The 23380-nt window shown below is 36.7% G+C and overlaps 3 protein-coding genes and 1 long non-coding RNA gene across 6 annotated transcripts; 3 read left to right on the top strand and 1 right to left on the bottom strand.

Moving 5' to 3' along the window:
• The first annotated feature begins 7594 nt into the window (after window positions 1-7594).
• LOC111188203 (zinc finger protein 585B) lies at window positions 7595-10052 on the top strand. Its single transcript, XM_049466295.1, has 2 exons — window positions 7595-7683; window positions 8218-10052. Exon 2 carries the CDS (start codon window positions 8354-8356, stop codon window positions 9392-9394), a length of 1041 nt encoding a protein of 346 aa, XP_049322252.1. The 5' UTR covers window positions 7595-7683; window positions 8218-8353; the 3' UTR covers window positions 9395-10052.
• Window positions 10053-10948: 896 nt separating this feature from the next.
• LOC103023469 (zinc finger protein 239) lies at window positions 10949-14755 on the top strand. 3 transcript variants are annotated; one of them, XM_015605008.3, is made up of 3 exons: window positions 10949-11017; window positions 11381-11415; window positions 12348-14755. In XM_015605008.3, the coding sequence occupies exon 3, from the start codon at window positions 12537-12539 to the stop codon at window positions 13533-13535; it is 999 nt and encodes a 332-aa protein (XP_015460494.3). In that variant the 5' UTR covers window positions 10949-11017; window positions 11381-11415; window positions 12348-12536; the 3' UTR covers window positions 13536-14755. The 3 variants fall into 3 exon arrangements, with proteins under 3 accessions (XP_015460494.3, XP_015460495.3, XP_022532278.2); XM_015605009.3 differs by lacking the exon at window positions 11381-11415 and having other exon boundaries at window positions 10969-11017; XM_022676557.2 differs by lacking the exon at window positions 10949-11017 and having other exon boundaries at window positions 11050-11415.
• A 462-nt stretch (window positions 14756-15217) lies between these two features.
• Window positions 15218-17961, top strand: LOC125782396 (uncharacterized). Its single transcript, XR_007425042.1, has 2 exons — window positions 15218-15320; window positions 16579-17961. It is a non-coding gene; the product is annotated as an uncharacterized LOC125782396 (long non-coding RNA).
• A 184-nt stretch (window positions 17962-18145) lies between these two features.
• On the bottom strand, window positions 18146-21233 carry LOC103039898 (atypical chemokine receptor 3). Its single transcript, XM_007246038.4, has 2 exons — window positions 21081-21233; window positions 18146-20043 (listed from the first exon to the last, which is right to left on the bottom strand). The coding sequence occupies exon 2, from the start codon at window positions 20008-20010 to the stop codon at window positions 18910-18912; it is 1101 nt and encodes a 366-aa protein (XP_007246100.3). The 5' UTR covers window positions 20011-20043; window positions 21081-21233; the 3' UTR covers window positions 18146-18909.
• Between the last annotated feature and the right edge of the window lie 2147 nt (window positions 21234-23380).

A 23380-nucleotide genomic window follows, 5' to 3' on the forward strand; every position in this document is an offset into this window, starting at 1 on the left:
AAAAAGGAATTTTCGCTGTTTTTATTAATATTTGTTGGTCTCTGTTCATGTTCTGAATGAAAATGTTATTAAAACTGCTATTTGAAAAGTATTTGAAAAAACAAAACAAATGAAAAGTAAAAATGAAAAAGCTCAAATTTACAAAAATTCTAAGTACAGGACTAAAATCTAAGCAATAACACTACATAACAATTTTTTACAGCTACATTTTGCAGTGTAGCTCAACACTTAAGACCAATGCTGGATCAATGCAGAGTCTACACTGTAGGAACGAGAGCTGTTTATTGGCAAGAATTTGGAGATATGATATGATATGATATGATATGAATCACATTACCTACATACCTGCCAATCCCGGGTCACGTTGTTGGCTATCAGCGGGCAGAGCCAATGCATAAAGGAGTGAGGATATCAGAGGAGATGGTCTGTATTATTGGTTATTGAGCAAATTCAGTTCATCAAATTAATTTAAAGGGAGTCACTGGAGGATATACAGTGCTACTACATACACATCTGTTGCAACGACACTGTGATTGGTCTATTTGGTACCATCGCATTTTTGCAATTTTTCATGTATAGTTTTAGTTCTGTGAAACTGTGCATCAATCTATGGCATAGATTAAAAGCAAGAGAATAAATAGTCCTTTCTCTAAAACTAAATCTTAAGCCCAAAACCCTAAAAATATTACATAATTACTCACTAAGTGTAGCAACTGTAAATCTTGACTTAGACCTAATACTTACCCTATGCTTTAGTTTAATCTTTGATTAAAAAGCATTTTGATTGGAGATTTTCCACTGAGAGAAAAACATAGATCTACAACTAGGCTTAATCCCTTACCAGCAGCACACCTCGCACAAAAATTTATTCAACTTAAACCTAATTAAAACCAAAACCATACTGTAAACCTAACACTCACTCTAACACTAGTCTAAACCTCGGTCAAAAAACCAACCAAAACCACAAACCCAAGCCCAAATCAAACCTTAACACTTACTGAAATTTTAGCCTAAACCCTAAACCCTAACCCCGAACCTGAACTAAATCTAAACTGCAACACTATTGGTTGTGTTTTCCCACAAAGGGATATTCTTAGACTATATATCATTTTCAATAGAAAAAAAAGTCCATTTACAGTGCTGAATAAACCAGGAATAGGCTTAATCAGTGTTTGAGGAACCACACCATCAGTCACACCAAACCTAGCCTAAACCTCAAACCCAATCCTTAAACCGAACACTCACTCCAATCCCAGTCTAAACCTAAACAATACCCTAAACCTAACACCAGAGGTGGAAAGTAATTATTACATTTACTCAAGTTACTGTAATTGAGTAGATTTTAGGAGTAATTTATCATTTTTAAAGTAGTTTTTAAAATAGATAATTTTACTTTACATTACTTTACTTTACTTTACTTTAAGTACATTTTGACACAAGTAATTCACTTTGCTACATTGGAAAACTCCCCATTACTGAGTAAAAAATAAAATGCGGGGGGAAAAAAATTGTCTGAATTAAAAAAAAATTGGCATGGATGCTTTTCACGCTTTTTACGCAATAACGTCCTCATGCAACGCAAAATGTGCCCACGGACAGAGCTGTCAGCTTTCAAAACTTCCACATCAAAGCTGCGAAAGCATGTGGTGTAAGTATTTTATCATCAAACAATCTGCTTAAATGTTTAAAATAAACATGTAAATAGCGGTTAAAGCACAGCAATGGCAAGTTAAAAAATAATAATGAACTGTAAAACTATAAAATTACAGTTTATAGTCACCTATAAAAAATGGATCATGGAAACCTATGCCATTTGTTTTATGGGGTGGTCTGAACAAATACTGCCTGAAAGGTCCAAATTATTATGTGAAATAATAGTTAATTAAAAACAATTTAATTTATTATTTTTTTTACATGAAATAATTAAAAGTAACTATGTAACTTTTACTCAAAGTACATTTTAAATTGAGTACTTTTTTACTTTTACTCGAGTAGATTTTTAGATGGGTACTTTTACTTTTACTTGAGTAGGATTTTAGCAAAGTAAAGGTAATTTTACTCAATTACAATTTTTCAGTACTTTTTCCACCTCACACACACTCACTGACTTCACACACTTACTCTTAATACCAACCTAATGCTTCATATGAAATCTCCAATAAACCTCATACTATAAATTACCCTATTCTCCATCTTTAAAAAAATACCTTTCTAAACTCTATCTTGAGTGAGACTGTTGTTGAGTTTTTTTTTCTATAACAGTCTCAGCATTACTGGGTTTCACACAAAAATAAACCAAAACACCCAGTTCCTTTTCTCTTTCTCACCATTTAAACATTACCGCAGATGCACCTTGGTTGGGAAAGTTCTAAAAATAGCCCTCAGGAGTTATAAATACCCAGCGGAGCCCTCACCTCTCCGGGCCCTTCGTATGAGGTTGTTTTCCAGAAGTCCACTTGTTTATTTCCTGTGCTTCCTGACACCTGTGAAAATGGCCTTACTTCCTGTTGTTGTTGTGTCTGCATCAGAGGCCAAAACCTCCTGGAATTTGTCAAGTGACACACGTCACAGGACAGGCAAGGCCGAAAGCAACGCACACCTTCCGGAGCCACAGATTATTGGGCTTTCCTTCCCAGAGCGTAAATCTAAACACCTAAACATAAACAAGCCTCGCTGACATGGGAAAAACACACAGCAATTCACACAGCGGACTTATTTACCGTCCCCACAATAATTAGTTGGGAAGACGTCACACACTGTAGGTCAGTGAGGGCTTTGCCCAGTCGCCAGATGTGACTTTTCTGGAGTAAATATTGCGATTAAATGGCTAATTGGCAATTAGGGGTGTAACAAAATATTGATATTGTGTTATATTGCAATATTTTGTCTTGCAATAATGTAATGTTTTTTTTATTACTAATATTAAAAGACTGATTTTAGATGCCATGTGTTTTTTTTTGGGTTGTGGTGAAATTCTAAATTTCTACATATGATAATTTTAAAAAAGTGATTTCAACAATCGCAATATATCTCCTTACTTATAGTACCATAGTATATCGCAATATATTGAACCATAGCCCCTGTTTTGAGATACACTATATTGCCAAAGTATTCGCTCCCCAATTCAAATTACTAAACACCAATAATTTTTCCAATCCTTTCCGTGTCCACATTTGAATAATAAAACCAAGCACCTAGACATGCAGACTGCTTCTACAACCATTAGTTGAAGAATTGGTCTCTCTCAAACTCAACAGTCAGTGACATTATAACACAGTGGAAGAGACTGGGAACGAGTGTAAAATAACAGAGCGGGGTCAGCGGAAGCTGAGGAGCATAGTGCACAGAGTTCATCAGCTTTCTGCAGAGTCACTACATCACTACACACCCCCATACTACATGTAGCTTCAGATTAGATCAAGAATAGTAGAGCGTAGAGAGACTCATGAAATAGGTTTTCATGTCCAAGCAGCTCCATCCAAGCCTCACATCACCAAACACAATGCAGTTAAGCAGAGAGTGAGGACTAGCACATGCCTCCTTCAATAAATGTACAGTGATCCACTGTCAGTTTTCGAACTGCTGCTGGTGTAGCATTGCTGAGTAGCATCACAGTGCTAGCGCTCGGAGGAAAGCACAGCGACTCGGTTCTGATACATCAGCTCACAGACACCTTGTGCTGTGCTGATCCACATCACCCTAGGAGTAAGGAGGGGAACGAGTGCTATCTACTGTACCAACCCAGAGGGAGAGCAAGGACAATTATGCTCTCTCAGGGCACCAGCAGCTGACAGGGTGCTGCATGAGAGGGATTCGAAACAGCGATCTTCCAATCATAGTGTCAGCGCTTTAGACTGCAACATTACATTAGTAATACAACATTAATATCTTGGGTTTAGACTGTCTGCAATCAAACAAAACTGTGAAATTGTGAAATTGTTTCTGTTTAAAATGCTTAAAATTTTCTGGTTCCGATTGTTGTGTATTATTAAATAACACACACATGACTAAAATATTGCCGGTGGTTTTGCACGTTAGATGGAATGAGATAGGATGAAGATGGATAGAGAGAGATAGAGGCTGTGAGTGCAGGTGAAGCTGTGATAATGCAGATCTGCTGTGTGCTGCTGGAGAAATCTCTCAAGCCTGCTGCTTGCTCCCGTTCGTTCCCCAGAGAACTGAAGAGCAGCCAAACAAAGAGTCAGCGCTCAATAACAGGAAGGCCATGGTGAGAAATACCCGTTATCGCACTCCCCAAACACGTCAACATCGCCCTTCAGAAACAAAGGTGTGCACAGCACCCAGTAAATAAGAGTGATTTACGGCAATGGCCGCCTCGAACACCGACCGCTTGTTTATTAGTCCCAGTCCAGCACAAACCGACGAGCTGCACAAGCAACAGGCCGTGACCTTCTAGGAAATGAAGCGACGTCTGGGTCCCCTGTTTGAAAAACAATGAATCGGATATCTAAATCTGGGAATAATTGACCGGTGAAAATAACTGATTAGAGGAATGGAATTCCACAGCACTCGCTTCCAGTAGGTTCTCGGGCTGGCTTTGAAGATGCCACATTTTTGCACGCAGACCTGGATGCTGTGGCACTGGAGGAATGCCCGACACAAAGGGACTGTCTATATTACAGAAATGTGAAGGAGGTTGAGCTCACTATCAAAGCTTTAAAAGGCTCAAGGTTTGGCCAAGGGTGCTTAGGTCAAGGTTACAGCACTGAAGATTTGGGAGAATCAACTAAATATTCCTAATGATCTTTCTTGGTCTTCCAGAGCTAAACTTGACCTCTATTGTTCCTGTTCATTTCTTAATAACCAAATTAACTAATTAAACGGCCATCAACCCCCATCCACACAGCATCATGCTGTCAATACTGGTTTTATACTGGTTGAGATGGTGCGTTCATGGTGATTTTTGTCATTAGTTTTCCTCCACACCTAGAGTTTTTGCATTTAGGCACTTTCATTCTTCCACATGTTTTTTTTTTTTTGGCAAACTGCAAGTGGGACTTGGCTTGCTTTAAAACTATAAAATGTGGAACAAGACATTAAAATAGTTTAATCCAATTAATTTGTAGTTATGTAACATTTCTTATATTTCTGTACTGTTTTTATTTTATAGAATATTTTTAATAAAACTGGCGCTTGGTGTGCTATCAACAAATGTTTTTTGTTTGTTTGTTGAGATTGATTAATGCTCTAGTTTTTTCTGTACACTGAAATATTTTGAAACCAATAAAACATTAAATAACACAATATGCAAAAAAGAAAAAAAAGAAATGTCTTTCTTCTTGCCATTTTTCCATAAAGGCCAGATCTGTAGAGTACTAGTGATCTCCAAAAATGATGAATATAATCGAAAAGTAATTTTATAACACAGTGGACCAATGCCAGCAGATGACATGTCTCTCCAAATCATCACTGATCATCAGTAAATTTTGCATTTTAGTTGGAAATCAGAGGACCAGAGTCTGGAGGAAGAGTGGAGAGACACACAGTTCAAGCTGCTTGAGGTCTAGTGTGACGTTTCCACCTATCAGTGATGGTTTGGAGAGACATGTCATCTGCTGGTGTTGATCCACTGTGTTATATCAAGTCCAAAGTCAGTAAACTGTTATCAGCCTTTTTGTATATTATTTTAGACCTGAGTATCTCTTCCCTTTCCATTTCGCAATACATTGTGGGATAACAATATCCACCATAACCAAACTGGGTAGATCTGAATATGCATTATGTATATATCATTATACATTATAATTTATAACTTCATCTGTACCACATATTTCACTCTCAAAATATCCACACACAATTTTTCAAACAGCTTTTTATTTAAGAAAAGAGTAGATCTAGTACACTAAGGCACGGTCACTATGATTCAAGGGTCATGCTGCTTACCATCAGCAGCCGGAGTCTGAGAGAGCACAATTGGCGATGCGTAAATGGTGATCTCTCTCCAGTAAATAAATGAAGTCAGTGTGCTGTGTGATGCACCTACAGAATGTAATAAAAATAGAATATGAGTTCTTCATACTGCCATGACCTGCACGTTTACGGCCATCTAGTGGAGGCTTACACTGTGTGAATCATCATCAGGAAACTTGAACACAGTCATTCTATAGAAGAACTAACTAAAAAGCTTCTGGCCTCTCCATTGTCTTATACTGTGCAGTGAGAATGAGGTTTGTGTGGCTGTAGTAATCAGCAACACAGCATGTGAGCAACCCAATTCTCAAAAAAGGTTTTTTTTTTTACCTTACATGTTATGACACCTGTATGGAAGCCCATTTCCGCCACCTGAAGAAAAAAAAACGTCCTCAACTAAGTCATAATTATGAGATAGAAAAGTCATAATTATGAGATAAAAAAGTCATAATTATGAGATAGAAAGTCATAATTATGAGATACTAAGTCATAATTATGAGATAGAAAGTCATAATTATGAGATAGAAAGTCATAATTATGAGATGCTTTTTCATCCCATAAACTATCCCATAATTATGACTTTTCTATCTCATAATTATGACTTAGTTGAGGAAGTTTTTTTTTTCTTCAGGTGGCGGAAATGGGCTTCCATACACCTGGCCTATAAGACAATGTAAATGTGTTTTTATTTGTTCAATGTTCTTAACTGTCCAACTAAATATTAAGTTAAGTTTATTTCAGTGTTGCACTAAAGTTTGTGCTAGAGTTGCACTTTATTTTATACCAGTGTTATAATCATGTTGTTTCTGTTAAAATCAATTTAGACCGCTAGGGCGCAGTGTTTTCATGCATCTACCCATCATATACCCTGAAATATGGTGCCATATCACCCACCCCTAATTATCACATCAGGGTACTACTTTTTTGCTGTTTTTAGCAAAAATAAATAAATAAATACTAGAGGCAGATTATATCTTTCCAGTATCATTTATTTTACTTTAATCCTGGATATATGGAGATATTTGGAGTGCGTTATTATTAGTATCATAACATGATTTTTTTTTTAATTTAGTGTTTTGTAATGTCACCAATAGTATCGTATCGCAAAAATACCATGAAAACCATATCGTGATATTATTTTAGAGCCATGTCACTCATCCCTATTTAAGAGCATAGTCTAATTGTTGTTTCTGTTTCTGTTTTATGTTTCTGTTTAGAACCACATCATTGTACCACGTAATAAATTCAAACAAATGTTCAGTTTGGAAGAATACAGTATATCGATGTGATGGATGATTACACTTAGGCCTGTCACAATATATATATATTAGCATATATTAGCAATTATACTCTTTTAGATACAATAATTAAAAAATATATATTAATCATAGTTATACATATAGAAAAATATATATAGTTTTGTTCACCTACTGCAGACCACACTGTTTGTATGGAGTCACAGTTATTGAAACATTGGTCATTAAGCACGACTGGCTAAAATACTGTTCCCTGTTAAAAATGTGAACAAACATCCAAATGAACACAATAGACAATATCATGATTATCAAATATTATTGACGTCACAACAAATTTACTGTATTAGTATAGGATTAGTAACTGACGATGAGTAACTCATTTATCTTCATTTACGTAGAGAGGAGGACTTTTATTCTATCGGGTGGTGTCTCTTGTTGCTGCAGTAACACACAGCAGTTAGCTAGCGTTAGCAGTCAGAGATCACACTGTCAGACGGTGAGTTTTTCATTTAAACTGTTCATTTACTATATAAATTAGGCTTTTTGAAGATTTAGCGGATTATACAAGGTACTGACGTTGCTGTGTGTGTTTATATTTATGGGTAATTACAGTAGGAATACGTATTTGCACGAAGCAAAACAAAGCTAACTAATATAGTTAGTGCTTAGCTAGTTAGCTTATTAGATTAGTTAGTTACTCACCGCTTACTGCATGTGTGTTTGTGGTACATGTACAGTTGCCACTCGTCCTGTAAAATAAGAAATTGTCCTTTATTTGATAATTAAATGTTGGGTACCGTATTGATCCAATACGCAGCCTCGGTCAGTGTGACAGTTGCCATTTCTTTAGGACAGTAAACAAATGAAACCACATCTGATGACCGTGTGCTCTCTGACATAAGACTAATGTCAACCAGTGCATTATTGAAATTCTCACAAAAGTTTTGTCTGTATGGCTTCACAAATTTTCTTCAGTTAAGCAACTTGTTTTGTTCCATTGCACGTTTTAAATATTGTTTGTCTCTTCCAGAATGTAACATGTTCCAAGTCTCCTGCTCATAGCTGAAGTTTATCTCCAGGAAAAAAAAAACAGTCAAGATTAAGCCCAAGGCATTCTGAAGAATCTACAAACCTGCAAAAGTTGTTTTGCTACATCTCACAGAAAAATGAATCCAAGTCCAGGGAAGGAGAAAACGCACCATTGTTCTGACTGTGGAAAGAGTTTTAATAAATTAAGTAATCTCAAAGCACACCAGCGCATTCACACAGGAGAGAAACCGTATCAGTGCTCAGACTGTGGAAAGAGTTTTACTCAACTGGGTGGTCTCACACTACACCAGCACATTCACACAGGAGAGAAACCGTATCAATGCTCAGACTGTGGAAAGAGTTTTACTCAACAGAGTACTCTTAATGCACACCAGCGCATTCACACAGGAAAGAAACCGTTTAACTGCTCAGACTGTGGGAAGAGTTTTACTCATCAGAGCGGTTTCATACTACACCAGCGCATTCACACTGGAGAGAAACCATTTCACTGCTCAGACTGTGGGAAATGCTTTATGCACCCGAGCCAATTCAAAACACACCAGCGCATTCACACAGGAGAAAAACTGTACCACTGCTCAGACTGTGGGAGGAATTTTACTACACAGAGTATTTTTAAAAAACACCAGCGCGTTCACACTGGAGAGAAACCGTATCACTGCTCAGAGTGTTGGAAGAGTTTTTCTCAACAGAATAATCTCATAATACACCAGCGCATTCACACTGGAGAGAAACCATATCACTGCTTAGAGTGTGGGAAGAGTTTTATTCAACTCTGTGATCTTAAAAAGCACCAGCGTGTTCACACGGGAGAAAAACCATATCATTGCTCGGAGTGTGGGAAGAGTTTTATTCAACAGAGTGATCTCAATATACACCAGCGAATTCACACTGGGGAGAAACCATATCACTGCTTAGAATGTGGAAAGAGTTTTACTCATGGAAGTGATCTTAAAAAACACCAGCGTGTTCACACTGGAGAGAAACCGTATCACTGCTTAGAGTGTGGGAAGAGTTTCACTCAGAACAGTAATCTCATACTACACCAGCGCATTCACACTGGGGAGAAACCATATCACTGCTCAGACTGTGGGAGGAGTTTTACTAAACAGTGTAATCTTAAAAAACACCAGCGCCTTCACATAGGAGAAAAATCATAGTACTCCTCAGAGTGTTTGAAGAATTTTACGACCTGCTCTCAAAATATATTAATGCATTAACACAGAAGAAAAAACATATCACTGCTCTTAGTATGAGAAAAGCTTTACATATCAAGGCGACGTGATGCTTCCTGGTGAATGGCCAGTTAGACAGAGAGCTCTCGGTATCACCATGCAATGAATTTGCTTTACTCCACCTGTCCTGCAGGGCTCCTAACGACAAAATTGTTATTGTTAGAAAGGCTAGCAAGATGAAGTAGGCTTAAAAAGCTGGTGAGAAAGACAAACATGGCATCCGTGGCTCTGTGGACTCACTCGCTATGAAATTGCAAGCATGCAAATCATAGTTTTATTATTATTATAAAAATTATTTATTATGATGAGTAGATTTTGTCCCATTCTTCCTGCAAACATGTCTTCAGGTGTGCAACACTACAGTTCAGTACCTGTACCTTCTTCTTCCACCCTCTTCATACCTTTGTAATAAGTGCAGCATTTGGATTTGCATTGTTTTGTTGAAAAAGGCATGGATGTTTCTTGAAAAAAATGCTCCAAGTCAGCATGTACTGTGCTAAGAGACTTGTGTATGTTTCTGCAATATTGATGCCATCATAAATGTGTAACTCTCTGCTTGTTAAAATAAAGTTGCTGAACGTGACCATGGCTTGCCGTCATTACTTCTTCATTACTTCTTCATTACTTACAGCTAATTATTTATAATTTATCTATTCACAAAATCAATTAAAGGGTTTGTTTTACACAAGCTAGCTCGCGTATATTATTTATTGTTAAATAGCCCTCAAGATTGCTACACTATTCTGTTGGCAAATTTTATCTACCCATGTTTAAGACTAAAACTAATGAGCATAGACATAGCTTATTTACATATACGCTTCACTGCAAATATGCCAACACATCAGCCATACTGGTGCTTATAAATAAGTACAAGTTAACTGGGAAGTTGCATTTTTTAAATAAAAAATACCATAATCTTTACAATCCTTTACCAATTTTGTTGGTTAATATGTGTGGGTTTTCTTATATTGTGGGAATGACTTTTCCTCCAAAAAAAAAATCTTGTTTTTATTTTATTTTACATGACAAATTGAAATGCCTCAAAATATCTATGGATGGTTTTATTTTTAATTTGTCAAAAATTTGTCAATAATTGAATTTCAGAGAAAAATTAAATTTTCAGAATTTCAAGAAAAAGGAAAAGTTAAATCTTCTCTTGATTTTCATATTTGTCCATTTTGTAACTTGTAATACAAAACCGATGAATAATCCAACTTGTAAAATGCAAAAATTGAAAAATGAGAAGATAAAGAAAAGATTCAGGGGCAGAGATTAAATTAAATTGTAAAAATGGATGAAAACCTATTTCTTATATATATAAATATAGCGTTTTACATTAAATGTTCTATTTTTGCCTGTAGCCTCAAACTGTCCGAAAATTTAATAAATAAATGTTACACTGACCGCAGTGCTGGTGCTGATCAGTAACTCATGTACGTTTACGTAGAGAGGGGGGACTTTTATTCTATCGGGTGGTGTCTTGTTGCTGCAGAAAGGTACAGCAGTTAGCTAACGTTAGCAGTCAGAGATTGCTCTGTCAGAGACGATGTAAGATTAACTTCTTCGTTTAAACTGTTAATTTAGCGGATTCATTAGGTTTTTGAGAGATTTAGTGAATTAAACAGAGTATTGAAGTTACTGTGTGTTTATATTTATGGTTAATTACAGTAGGAAAACGTATTTATACGAAGCAAAGCAGAGCTAATATACTGCTTGGCTAACTAGAATAGATAGCTTAGTTAGCTACTCAGTACTGCATGTGTATGTATGTGCTTTATGTGTATATGAACTTTGTATGGCTAGTGTTTATAATCTCACAGAAATATGCTTATTCAGTGTTTGTGTAGCAGTTACTTGTTTTGTGGTTCATTTGTTTAGTCAATACTGCATACCTCTGTCTCTTATCTGCAGAAACTGCTGCTTAGGTGTATCTGTGCTACCTGCAGGTAAAGTGTTACCACTTATTAGCACTTGCACACCTGCATATGTAAAGTACTCTTGTAGCTGAATTGAATAGGTGCTGTTTCTTTAAAAGTGCACTAAACCCCCTGATTTTTGTTGATTCCACCCTCAGCTCAAATTTGAAAAAGGATTAAAAAAAACGTGAGGGAGTGTTTAGGAGTTGCACTGGGTGATGTATGGGTTTAGAAGCGGGGCAGGAGGGAGAACTGTTGACTGAGCTGCAGTGTGCCTTTGATAGCTGTAAGATGCAGATGATTGGGCGTCAGCAGGGGGTGGTATTATTGATGATCTAATCTGCATATTGTGATGTGTCTGCCAACCAAAGTACACAAACACATCATCCTCGCTGAACAGCTGAACCTGAGAGGGCACTGTAGAGGCAGAAATTACCACAATAAAAAAGCCTTAAAATCGTGTCTGACTTGAGTCACACCAAATTAAACGTTTTATTTTTTTCCAACACATTTTTGAATGAAATATTGTAGTGTAAAATCTTGACCAACTCCAGTCAGAACCAGGTCTAACCCACCCCTGGTGACGTCCAACCATCTTTGTCTCAATGCTATCAATAGGCACACTGTTCAGCACAATCCCCTCCTCTCCCTCCTGCCCCCTCTCTAAACCCATACATCACCCAGTTTTCCTTCCAAACTATTCCTCCCATTTTATTAGCATTTTTAACTCAAGCTGAGGGTGGAGTCAGCTAAGTTCAGGGGGTTTAGTTATCCTTCAATACAGTAACAAGTTGAACCACATCTGATGAGTGTGTGCCCTCGGACCGAAACCATGTTTAAGCCAAGATGAATACCATTCAGTGCATTAATACAATTCAAAAATTATTGTCTGTATAGCTTAACAACTTCTCAGCAGCTGTTTTGTTCAACTGCACGTTTCAAATACTTTTTGTCTCTTCCAGAAATGAAGATGTTCCAAGTCTTCTGTTCATATTCTTGATTTTCCAACATGACAAAAGTTTTTCTCCATGAAAATCCAATCAAGAGACTTTACAAATTCAAAATGTTTAACTGCTGAAAGCGGTTAAGCAAAAGGCATTCAAAAGAATCTCCAAATCAGCAAAAGTTGTTTTGCTACATCTCACAGAACAATGAATCCAAGTCCAGAGAAAGAGAAAACTCACCACTGTTCTATCTGTGGAAAGAGTTTTAATAAACTGAGTAATCTCAAAGCACACCAGCGCATTCACACAGGAGAGAAACCATTTCACTGTCCAGACTGTGGAAAGAGGTTTACTCAGCAGGGTGGTCTCACACTACACCACCGCATTCACACAGGAGAGAAACCGTATCAGTGCCCGGAGTGTGAGCGAAGTTTTATTCAACAGAGTGATCTCAAAAATCACCAGCGTGTTCACAGTGGAGAGAAACCGTATCAGTGCTCGGAGTGTGGGAAGACTTTCACTCAACAGAGTACTCTCAGAGCACACCAGCGTGTTCACACCGGAGAGAAACCATTTTACTGCGCAGAATGTGGGAAGAGTTTTACTCAACAGAGTGATCTCAAAATACATCAGCGCATTCACACTGGAGAGAAACCGTATTTCTGCTCGGACTGCGGGAAGAGTTTCACTCAACAGAGTGGTCTTTTACTACACCAGCGCATTCACTCTGGAGAGAAACCATATCAATGCTCAGAGTGTGGGAAGAGTTTCATTCAACAGAGTAAGTTCAAAATACACCAGCGCATTCACACAGGAGAGAAGCCATATGACTGTTCAGAATGTGGGAAGAGTTTTGCTCAACAGTGTGATCTTAAAAAGCACCAGCGTGTTCACACTGGAGAGAAACCTTATCATTGCTCAGAGTGTTGGAAGAGTTTTACTCAACAAAGTAATCTAATACTACACCAGCGCATTCACACTGGAGAGAAACCCTATCACTGCTCAGACTGTGGGAGGAATTTTACTACACAGAGTATTCTTAAAAAACACCAGCTTGTTCACACAGGGGAGAAACTGTATCACTGCTCTGAGTGTTGGAAGAGTTTCAGTCAATTAGATGATCTCAAACTGCATCAGCGCATTCACACAGTAGAACAAACATCACTTCCCCTAGTTTCAGAAGAGCTGCAGGTGCAGCCACAGTAGGGAAAATGCAAATAGTCAATAATTTACATTTTATTTTACTTTTAATTAATTTAAGACAATATGAACCCAAGATATTTCATTCTGTTTTTTTGATTAATCTTTCATTTCAAATTGAATTTGTTAATATGCATCTATTTCTATAGTTCAGTCCTGCCACACAATACAGAAAATGTTGGGATAGCAAAGCATTTACCCATTTATAATGTTGCTTTTCCTTCCCACGACACTTAAAGGATGTTTTGACACTAAGGATACCAGGCAGTGAAGTGTTATAGGTGTGCAACACTGTGTAACAGTCACATATTTAGTTTAAAGATTCTCCACATTTTCTCTGGAGGACAGGTGAGCTACCTGTACTCTTTTCTTTTACAGCGGTACCATGGTAAAGTCAGAGCTCACAGATCTCCTGGAAGTTGCGGGAGTTTACCGCATATCAATAACAACTTCCTGATGCCCGCAAGTCAGATAAAATCTCCCGGAATCTGGAATAAGTGGCACAAGAGCGAACACAAACACATGCAGACGACTTTATTTTTATTCAATCGTGTGTAGGAAAGCGAGGGAGAGGAAGAGAAAGGCACTCCCCTCGTATTCATATTCATGATATACCCACATCATGACTTGTTTTTAATAATAGTCTGGCTTGCTCTTTTCCTATTTGGTACAGAGCTTATTTGATTGTGGTTGGATGAGAAGTATAAACATATACCATTCTATGTTCTGAAAACTATATCATATATATATATATATATATATATATATACATATACCTTGTGCATGAGTAGTCTAATAAAGTATCTGGTACAAACTGGGTAGCTTCTAAAAGTAATGCATTAATTGTTTGTGAAATGAAGTAAATATTATACCAGTATTTCCAGGAGTGTTGCACATCCAGAAAATGCAGAAAAATCAACTTCCATCTTTTTGACCACAATTGCCAAATACTGTTAGACTATATTCTTACCTTCATGAGAATTTATGGAGTGCCCTAATTCAACCCTTGTGTGGTGTTTTCATTTTTTATCAAAGGAAATATGATACAATTGAAAAATGTATCTAACTCAAACTCAATGGCCTTGGCTTATTTTTTGTGAAGAACATATATACATATTTTTGATGAACACACACTGTACACCCCCTCCCTACACATTCCTATTACATACAGGATGTTCGTGTCTACTGGACCCAGGGTTAATAAAAGTGTGTACCTTCTCTCTGTCCATCGCCTGTCTGAGTTTATGTCATTTTCACCTACATTTTATTAAAAAAAAAAAAAAAAACGAGTAGCACTGTTTAAAATAAATGTGAAGTGAGATGGTAAATGGTATATATTAACCATATAAGCTGTTTATATTGCTTTAGGTGAAGCAAACATCTGTTAAGTATTTTAATGTAGAATTGCTTTATTTTGCTGAATTTAAAACATTAAAATGTAGTGTTTCCACCAGACCCATGAACACTAAATGAGTAACAAAAGTATGAACACCATACTAGGGTTAATGTAAAAAAAAAAAAAAAAAAAACTATTTTCTATGTACATGGCCTCTCATAATTTCTTAATTTTGGTTCTCCCCATCTCCTCACAATTTTAAGATTTTTTTTTTTTTTTGAGAAATAAAGGTATATTTCTGAAGAAAAAGTGAAAAATATACAGCGAGAGGCAAAATCTGGTAGAATTGCAGAACTTTTATTTTGACAGCTCGTTTCCAGCGGTAACGTCAGTGGATGTTGTGGGTCTGTGTTCAGACTGCTCTGCTAGAGGAACAGAATCAAGAGTTATTGAAGGTATTTTTTAACACAGTAAACTTTATATAAATATACATTTAACCTACATCCAAACACACTAAAACACACCAACAGCAAAAGCAGAAACGTTCAGCCCAACGGGACTCGGGGGGAAAAGTGGATTCCGGAGGAAGTAAACAGTGTGTTAGATTTGCTACTTAGTTAACTAGCTAACTAGACTAGCTCATGAATTGACAGCTTAGCTATTAACAGCTCTGAAAAAAAAATAAGAAACCACTTTAAAAAACGAGTATCTTTGATTTTATCAAATTAAAAACCTCTGGAATATAATCAAGAGTTAGATGGATGATCACAAGCCATCAAACCAAACTGAACTGTTGAATTATTTAATCTAAAATCAATGTTAAAGACTGGTGGAGGAGAACAGGATGCATGGAAACTGTGATTACTAAAAACACAAAAAATTGCACCTGACAGTAAACTAACAGTCATTGAGAAAAATTTAACAAACTTTTTCTAAAGATGCACCCTAATACATACAATTACAAAGAATACTGTCTACCACCCAAAAATTGCAGAAAAAGCAAGAACTGTTTAAAAACCTTTATTCTCAAAATGCTTTTTGACAGCAAATCAGAAAACCTTTACAATAGCTCTTTCTTTCACTTTATTATGGCAATTTTTTTAAACCAATGTGCAATAATGTATAGTAACTTATATTTATATATTCTAGATTTTTATTCTTGCATATATTGTGTTCTTTACTACTAAGAGGGGACTTTGCAAGTTGTTTACTCATACATAAATCTGGAACTGTGATGTGACAAAAAATAATAATTTTATTTGGTTTGTTGCATTAATGTCTGAAAAAAATATTAAATGCATATATTAGAGCTCATTGCATCATCAAGCAACTTTTAGACACTTTTTACTGTAATTCCACAAATGTTCTAAGTCACTATATACATGCAGTGATGTACAATACTACCTGAGCCACAGTGGAATCAGCTTCTAGCTAATATTCTTATGGGGATAGGATGCATTTAATTCATATGTTGTCATATTGACAAAATGTAAAAAATATATATTCTGATAAATTTATATTTTGCATCAGAGGCTTGCTGACAGCCAGCTGCAGCAATAATATTGAATATTAATATCTATGTGTTCATAAAGAAGAACAAGCACTGGAGCCTTAAGGTATTATGGTCATCCAATAGTTCCAGTGTTTCTTAGTAGTTAAACAACCTTTTAACTACTTTTGTGGCGTAACCATTTTTTTCTTTGTCTCCTCCAGGAAAGATGATGTTCGAAGTTTACTGCTCACAGGTTTGACTTTCCTTCCTGGCTAAAGTTTATCTTCAGGAACAACTAATCTGGAGATTTTACGAAGGTCAAGGTTAAATCTCACAGAAATATGAAGCCAAGTCCAGAAAAGGAGATCACTCGCCACTGCTCTGATTGTGGAAGGATTTTTTATAAACAGAGTAATCTCAAAGAACACCTGCGCATTCACACAGGAGAGAAACCGTTTTCCTGCTCAGACTGTGGAAAGAGTTTTAATCGAAAGAGTGGTCTCAAACTACATCAGCGTGTTCACACTGGAGAGAAACCATTTCACTGCTCAGACTGTGGGAAGAGTTTTGCTCAACAGAGCGGTCTTACACTACACCAATATATTCACACAGGAGATAAACCGTATCACTGCTCAGACTGTGGGAGGAGTTTTACTCAACAGAGTAAATTCAAAATACACCAGCGCATTCACACCGGAGAGAAACCGTATCAGTGCTCAGAGTGTGGAAGGAGTTTTATTCAACAGAGTACTCTTAAAGCACACCAGCGTGTTCACACTGGAGAGAAACCGTATTACTGCTCAGAGTGTGGGAGGAATTTCAATCAACTGAGTTCTCTCAAAGTACATCAGCGTATTCACACTGGATAGAAAAAAACGCATCACTGTTTTAAGTGTGAGACAAGCTTTAGACGTTAATAAGTATAGTGTACCACTCCTTCTACCACTCCAGGTCTCAAGCCTGATTTAAAAATACAGGGATCTTATTTATCTAGGGGAGTAACTGTTGTTTCCATTAAACCATTAAGAATCATTAAACATTGCATTATTAAGTGAAAAACATAAATGGCTTGATTTTATGACTGTAGCTACAGTATATTTTGCAGACATATAAGTCAATAGTTGATCATAATTCATTTTTATTCTGTATATGCATATATTAAAATTTTTTTTAAAGGCAGCTGGTTCTAAAAAATCCAGACAGGCAGTTTTACAGTTTAAATTACATATTATAGGTTCTGAGTTGTCCAGCGGATTAAAGCACTGCTACTATGATCAGGAGATTGCTGGTTCGCATCCCATTCATGCAGCTTGCCATCAGCTGCTGGAGCCCTGAGAGAGCCCAATTGGCCTTGCTCCCTCTGGGTGGGTAGATGTTTAACCTGATGTTCCAAACAAAGTAGGGTGTTGAAATAATTTAAAAGACTGTTATTGTTAGATTTTATAATATAACAGTTTCAGTCGTTTCATTGATCTTTTTTTTTTCTTTGATATTTGTTGTTTCATCCTTCTGTTCTTTCCCATTTTCCCTTAAAATGTATTAAATATTAAGCACAGTGGGGCTACTACTTTGTAGAGCTCTAAAAATAAATAGTGCACATAGCATGCTTTTGAAAATATCTTGTTTATATTAATATTTTAAAGCAAATCATGTAACATAATTATTTTAATAAATGAAAATTAAACATTGCTTTTGGAAATAAAAAAGAAAGAAGCAAGAAGGAAAGAAAGAGTGAATAAGAGCAAATAAAAAAAGAACTGAACATGATTTCAGCAATCTAGTCTTTTTAATAATAATACTGACCTTTCTAGCATTACAATGTTTAAGAGTGCAGCTGCTATCCCTAATTACTGTATACTATACATAACCATGCATCTGGAAAGGACGTGCCTGTCTGAAGTAGGTTCAGTTTGGTTGTCATACATACAGCTCTGCAAAAAATTAAGAGACCACTTCAGTTTCTGAATCAGTTTATTTGATTTAGCTATTTATAGTTATCTGTTTGAATAAAATGAACATTGTTCATTATGAACACCACTATGAACACCATTTGTTCCAAATGTAAAATAAAAATATTGTAATTTGGAGCATTTATTTGCAGAAAATGAGAAATGGCTGAAATGAAAAAAAAAGATGCAGAGCTTTCAGACCTCAAATAATGCACATAATACAGTTTAGAAATCAATATTTGGTGGAATAACCCTGGTTTTTAATCACAGTTTTCATGCATCTTGGCATCATGTTCTCCTCCACCAGTCTTACACACTGCTTTTGGATAAACTTTATGCCTTTACTCCTGGTGCAAAAAATCAGACAGTTCAGCTTGGTTTGATGTCATTGATCATTGATCTTTCTCTTGATTTTATTGCAGAGGTTTTCAATTTGATAAAATCAAAGAAACTCATCTCATCTCATTTTTAAGTGTTCTCTTATTTTTTTCCCATCCTAACTTAGCTATGAAATATATGGGAATAAATGGGTCATTGTGGAATATCAACCTCAGGTTTGAACCCTGGTTTAAACTGAAAGTCCAGTCTGAAAAAGCTCCTTCATCACAGCTGCAACTGGTTCTCCAAAGTTGTGTATTCAATCTCGGCACCTTGAGATCCCTCCATGAGCTGTGCCAGGCCTGTGCGGGTAGAGTATTTGAAGATGAAAGCTTTCATGAAGTCGTAGCGGTAGCGGCGCTGTGAGAAAGTGTAGAGCAGTGGGTTCAGGCAGCAGTGGAGCATGGACAAGCATTGGGTGAGATTCAGAGCAACAAAAATGCCATTCTCTCCTTTACAGCTAAGTGATAGCACTCCAAGCAAGGCCAGGGCATCGGTGAGGAGGACAGCCTGATAAGGCACCCAGCAAACCAGGAAGACCAAGATATAGGTAACAATGGTCTTCCTGCTGATATTGCGACCTTGATCGCAGTTTGAAGAGGTCAAGGCATTTGCCAGTCGAGTGTATGAGGTAGCGATGATTGGGAATGGCACAGCAAAACCCAAGACTACAAAGCTCAATTCTATGCCCACCATCCACTCCATTGGGTTGTTTTGTGGGTATACAGGATGGCACAGGGTTACATTGTTATGCAGAGACTCCACAGACTGGAGGAAGTATGTGTCGGGCACTGAAGCAACCAGAGCAACCAACCACATTCCAGCACAGACTATCCGCCGTGCTGGCGTCTTCCATTGCCCTGAGGTCTCACCGGATTGTGCCACAGTCAGGTAGCGATCCACGCTCATGCAGGCCAAGAAGAAGATGCTAGCGAACAGGCTAACACTGAAGGTCAGATGAGTTAACTTGCAGGCAGCATGACCAAAGGGCCAATGACCCTCTTGTGCCAGGGAGCTCGCCCATAAGGGAAGCGTGGACACCACACACAGATCTGCTACAGCCAGGTTGAGAATGTACAGGTGCATCTCATGACGCTCCCGCTGTCCTGAGCGCAGGTTGATCCAAAGCACCGAAACATTAGCAACCAAACCCACCAGAAAGAAGAAGATGTAGAAGGTGCACACAGTCTTCAGCAGGGCAGAGCGACTGAAGGACGTGAGGCATATTTGGATCTCCACATGTGACATGTTGCTGTCATGGTGTGTCAGATTGGTATCATCCCATGAAGTGAATAAGTCAGAATGATCGTTGGCAATGACGCTCATTTTTATTTTTTAATCCAAAGATGAAGATTACACCTGGAAATATAGAAAAGAAATGGTGAGGAGGATTTGATTGCATTCATGTATATGTAATGTTCAGTGTTAACTCTTTAACTCTGCTATACCAAAAGTACATTGAAAAAAAGTAAAACAATCCTGTTATTGATTTAAAGTTCTAATTTTAATGTTGGAAAAATTATGATTTCTGGTAGAAACCTGTTTTTTTTTTTCAGTTTGCCTGAAAGCAAACCCATTCCCTATTAAAACAACTTAAAATAAAAATTTAACTTAAAAAATATGTTTTTCAGAGGTTATGACAGCACATCAGATCACTTCTGTCAATCAGTCTCACACTCTTCCCATTGGATTCCGTCACCACTATTACACGTAAAGTAGAAACTATATAAATAAATAATGCACATTTGCTGAAATGGAAATGACAGAAAGTTTATAAAATTAGGTAATTATTTAATTAGTTTTTTTAAAGGTAAAACTATACATGGCTGTAATAGAAAATAATATATTTTTTTCAGCTTAAAATAAATACTGTAAAAAAAGTGTATAAAAGGGTATTTATTATAATCATCTTTTAAACAACTTTTTGACAATATATTATATTGATTGATATTGATCAATGCAGAGGGTCTTTATAATAGATTCATGTTTATCTGCTCCAGAGAGTCCTATTCTATTGTCATTATGTCTTTGCAAGGACTAGACAAGCTGTTTGTGTGCATTTCAAGATCAAACATTTACAGACCCATTTATTAATTCATTATTTCATGTTGTTGCAGATTATCAGAACCCTAAGAATATGTTTTATAGTAGAAGCATATTATTCTTTAATAATATATTCAACATCTGCATGCAAATTAATTTATTTAAATGAAAACATTGTTTTCAGAGTTTTCTACAGTGGTGTTAAAAGTTAAATTCCTTCTCTTTTAAATGTTTCAGGAACAGATATTTGCAAAATGCACGTTTTTATCCTAAAACAATCATACATTTTAGTTATAAAATAGGAGTAGAGACAAAATGCATATTTATATAATGCAGACTATAGTCAGACTTACCTGCTTAAACTCTGATAGTGGTAGACTCTAAACTGTGGTGGGTGATAGAGCTGGTTTGCATGAGAGATCATGAAGACTGTCGTTTTCTTGGCTTGGGTTTGTAGTTTCATTCAGGAGGTTTTCTCAGTAAGACACAGTACAGGAGGAGGGAACGCCTCTCGCAACAGTTTTTACACCAAAGACTGTTTAATGTTGGAAGTACAGCAGCCGGGAGGGGTCGAGCTTTCAGAACTGAGAGCTGCTCACGCAATATAATCATGTAACTCTCTTATAATCCTGAATCTGAGCTTAAAGTTCTAACACCTCTAACCTTATTCTCTCTTATTTCTTTTTTTATTTTATTTATGTAGAAAATATTATCAAATGTTTCAGGGGAATATGCTCTCCTATTTTCACAAATAAAATATATAATAAAAAAAGAAAATGTTTTTTTTTATGCTTGCAACAGTATTCATATCATTGCAACATGTTCACATTTTGTCCCTTTACAACCACAAAATTGTGTAAATGTATTTTATTGAGATTTTAAATGATAGACCATGTTAGAGCCATTTCTTCGTTTTAATGAAGTAGTATTTTGTAGATGTGGATGTAATCCTTAGTTAATATTTTCTGTAAATATTTTCTGTAAATATGTGATGCTGTAATCTGATTGGCTACTAACTCCACTATATAAGCGTAATGACGCATAGAAGACTCCAGAAGCCTCGAGCCAGGAGCATCACAGTCTTTTGACCGGCATGTAACTGTAAAAGGAAAGTAAGGTTATTTAGTTAGGAATTCATCTTTTGTGTTGTATTATAAGTTTGTAGTAAAGATAAAGCAACAAAGAAAAGTTTTGGATTCAAGACCTTTTATTTTGTATACGTGTCGCGTCTGAAAGAAACTTCGAGGCTCAAGGCTAGTGAGCAGCACGATGCACTCACAGACCAATACATAATTAGTACATAATTGAAAAGTGGAACAAAAATGATTGGTTTTCACAATTGTAATCAAATAAAAATCTGAAAAGTGTGAAAAATATTCCGCCCCCTTTACTATGTAACCCCTACAAATAGTGTAATCAATTGCCTTCAGAAGTCACTTAATTTATTAATAGAGTCCTGCAGCTGTGTGTCATTTAGTCTCAGTTTAAATACAGCTGTTCTGTGACCATCTCAGTGGTTTGTTTGCAAACACTAGCGAACAAACAGCATCATGAAGACAAAGTAGCTTAAAAGTAGTAGAAGTTTAAAGCAGGAAAAAGGCAAAAGATAAAAGATAATTCTACAACTACAAACCTACCAAGATATGTCTGAGAGAGCACTGGCCAGAGAAGCAGCCAAGAGGCCCATGGTCACTCTGGAGGAGCTGCAGAGATCTGTACACAGGATAAATATAAATCATGCACTCCACAAATTTGACTTTTATAGAAGAGTGGCTACAAGATTTTTTTTTATTGTTGATTTATTGCCAAAAGAGCATTTATTGGACAAGCTGGGATTCCAGCTATGGCAGACTATGATTGTGACAGTTCTGTAGACAACTGTACAGTGTTGTGCCAGTTCACAGCTTTTCTGAACTAGTTCAGGTTCAGTTCATGCTCAAAGTGAACAGTTCACGTTCAAAGTTAACAATTTTAATTCTGAACTAGTTCAAAGTTCAGTGCATTTCATATTTAAATAAATACTTTTTTCACACTACAAGCTAGAATTCACTATACGTTCTTTAAAACTGCTCATTGTAGACATTTGCTCATGACACTGCAATTGTGGGTTTCTTACCAGGTGATGAAAATGTTCATAAGGAGAATCGGTGTCTGTCTCCGTGCATCACTTCCACTAGACATTTTTATTTAATTGCAGCGCTTTCTCTCACTCTCGTCATTGGTCTCTCTCTCTCTCTCTCTCTTTCTTTCTCTCGCCCTCGCGCTCCACGCTCTCCCTGTCTTTGCTTCTCTCTCTCTCTCTCTCTCTCTGTCTCTCTCTCTCTCTCTCTATCTCTCTCTCTCTCTCTGCAACAGTACCAGGCAAGACTAGTACCCAAGAGGGTACTAGTGGAGCCTTTCAGATCTTTAGGTTTCCCCCTCAAAAAAATCATTTTGTGATCACTTAAATATATAATCATTACATTCTTTAACATATTTGACATTTTTTTTGAGGAAGCTATAAAATAATAAAGCGAGTATAATGTTGTTATCGACTACGCTACACCAACCTCTCAGTGTCAATGCCATGTACTTTGTGTGTAGAATTTAAAGTTAGGCTGTACAGATTAGCCATTAGAAATCAGGCTTTATTGAATGAGATGTAGTTCTCTGA

This window comes from Astyanax mexicanus, chromosome 17 (assembly GCF_023375975.1).
Source record: "Astyanax mexicanus isolate ESR-SI-001 chromosome 17, AstMex3_surface, whole genome shotgun sequence".
NCBI lineage: Eukaryota > Metazoa > Chordata > Actinopteri > Characiformes > Acestrorhamphidae > Astyanax > Astyanax mexicanus.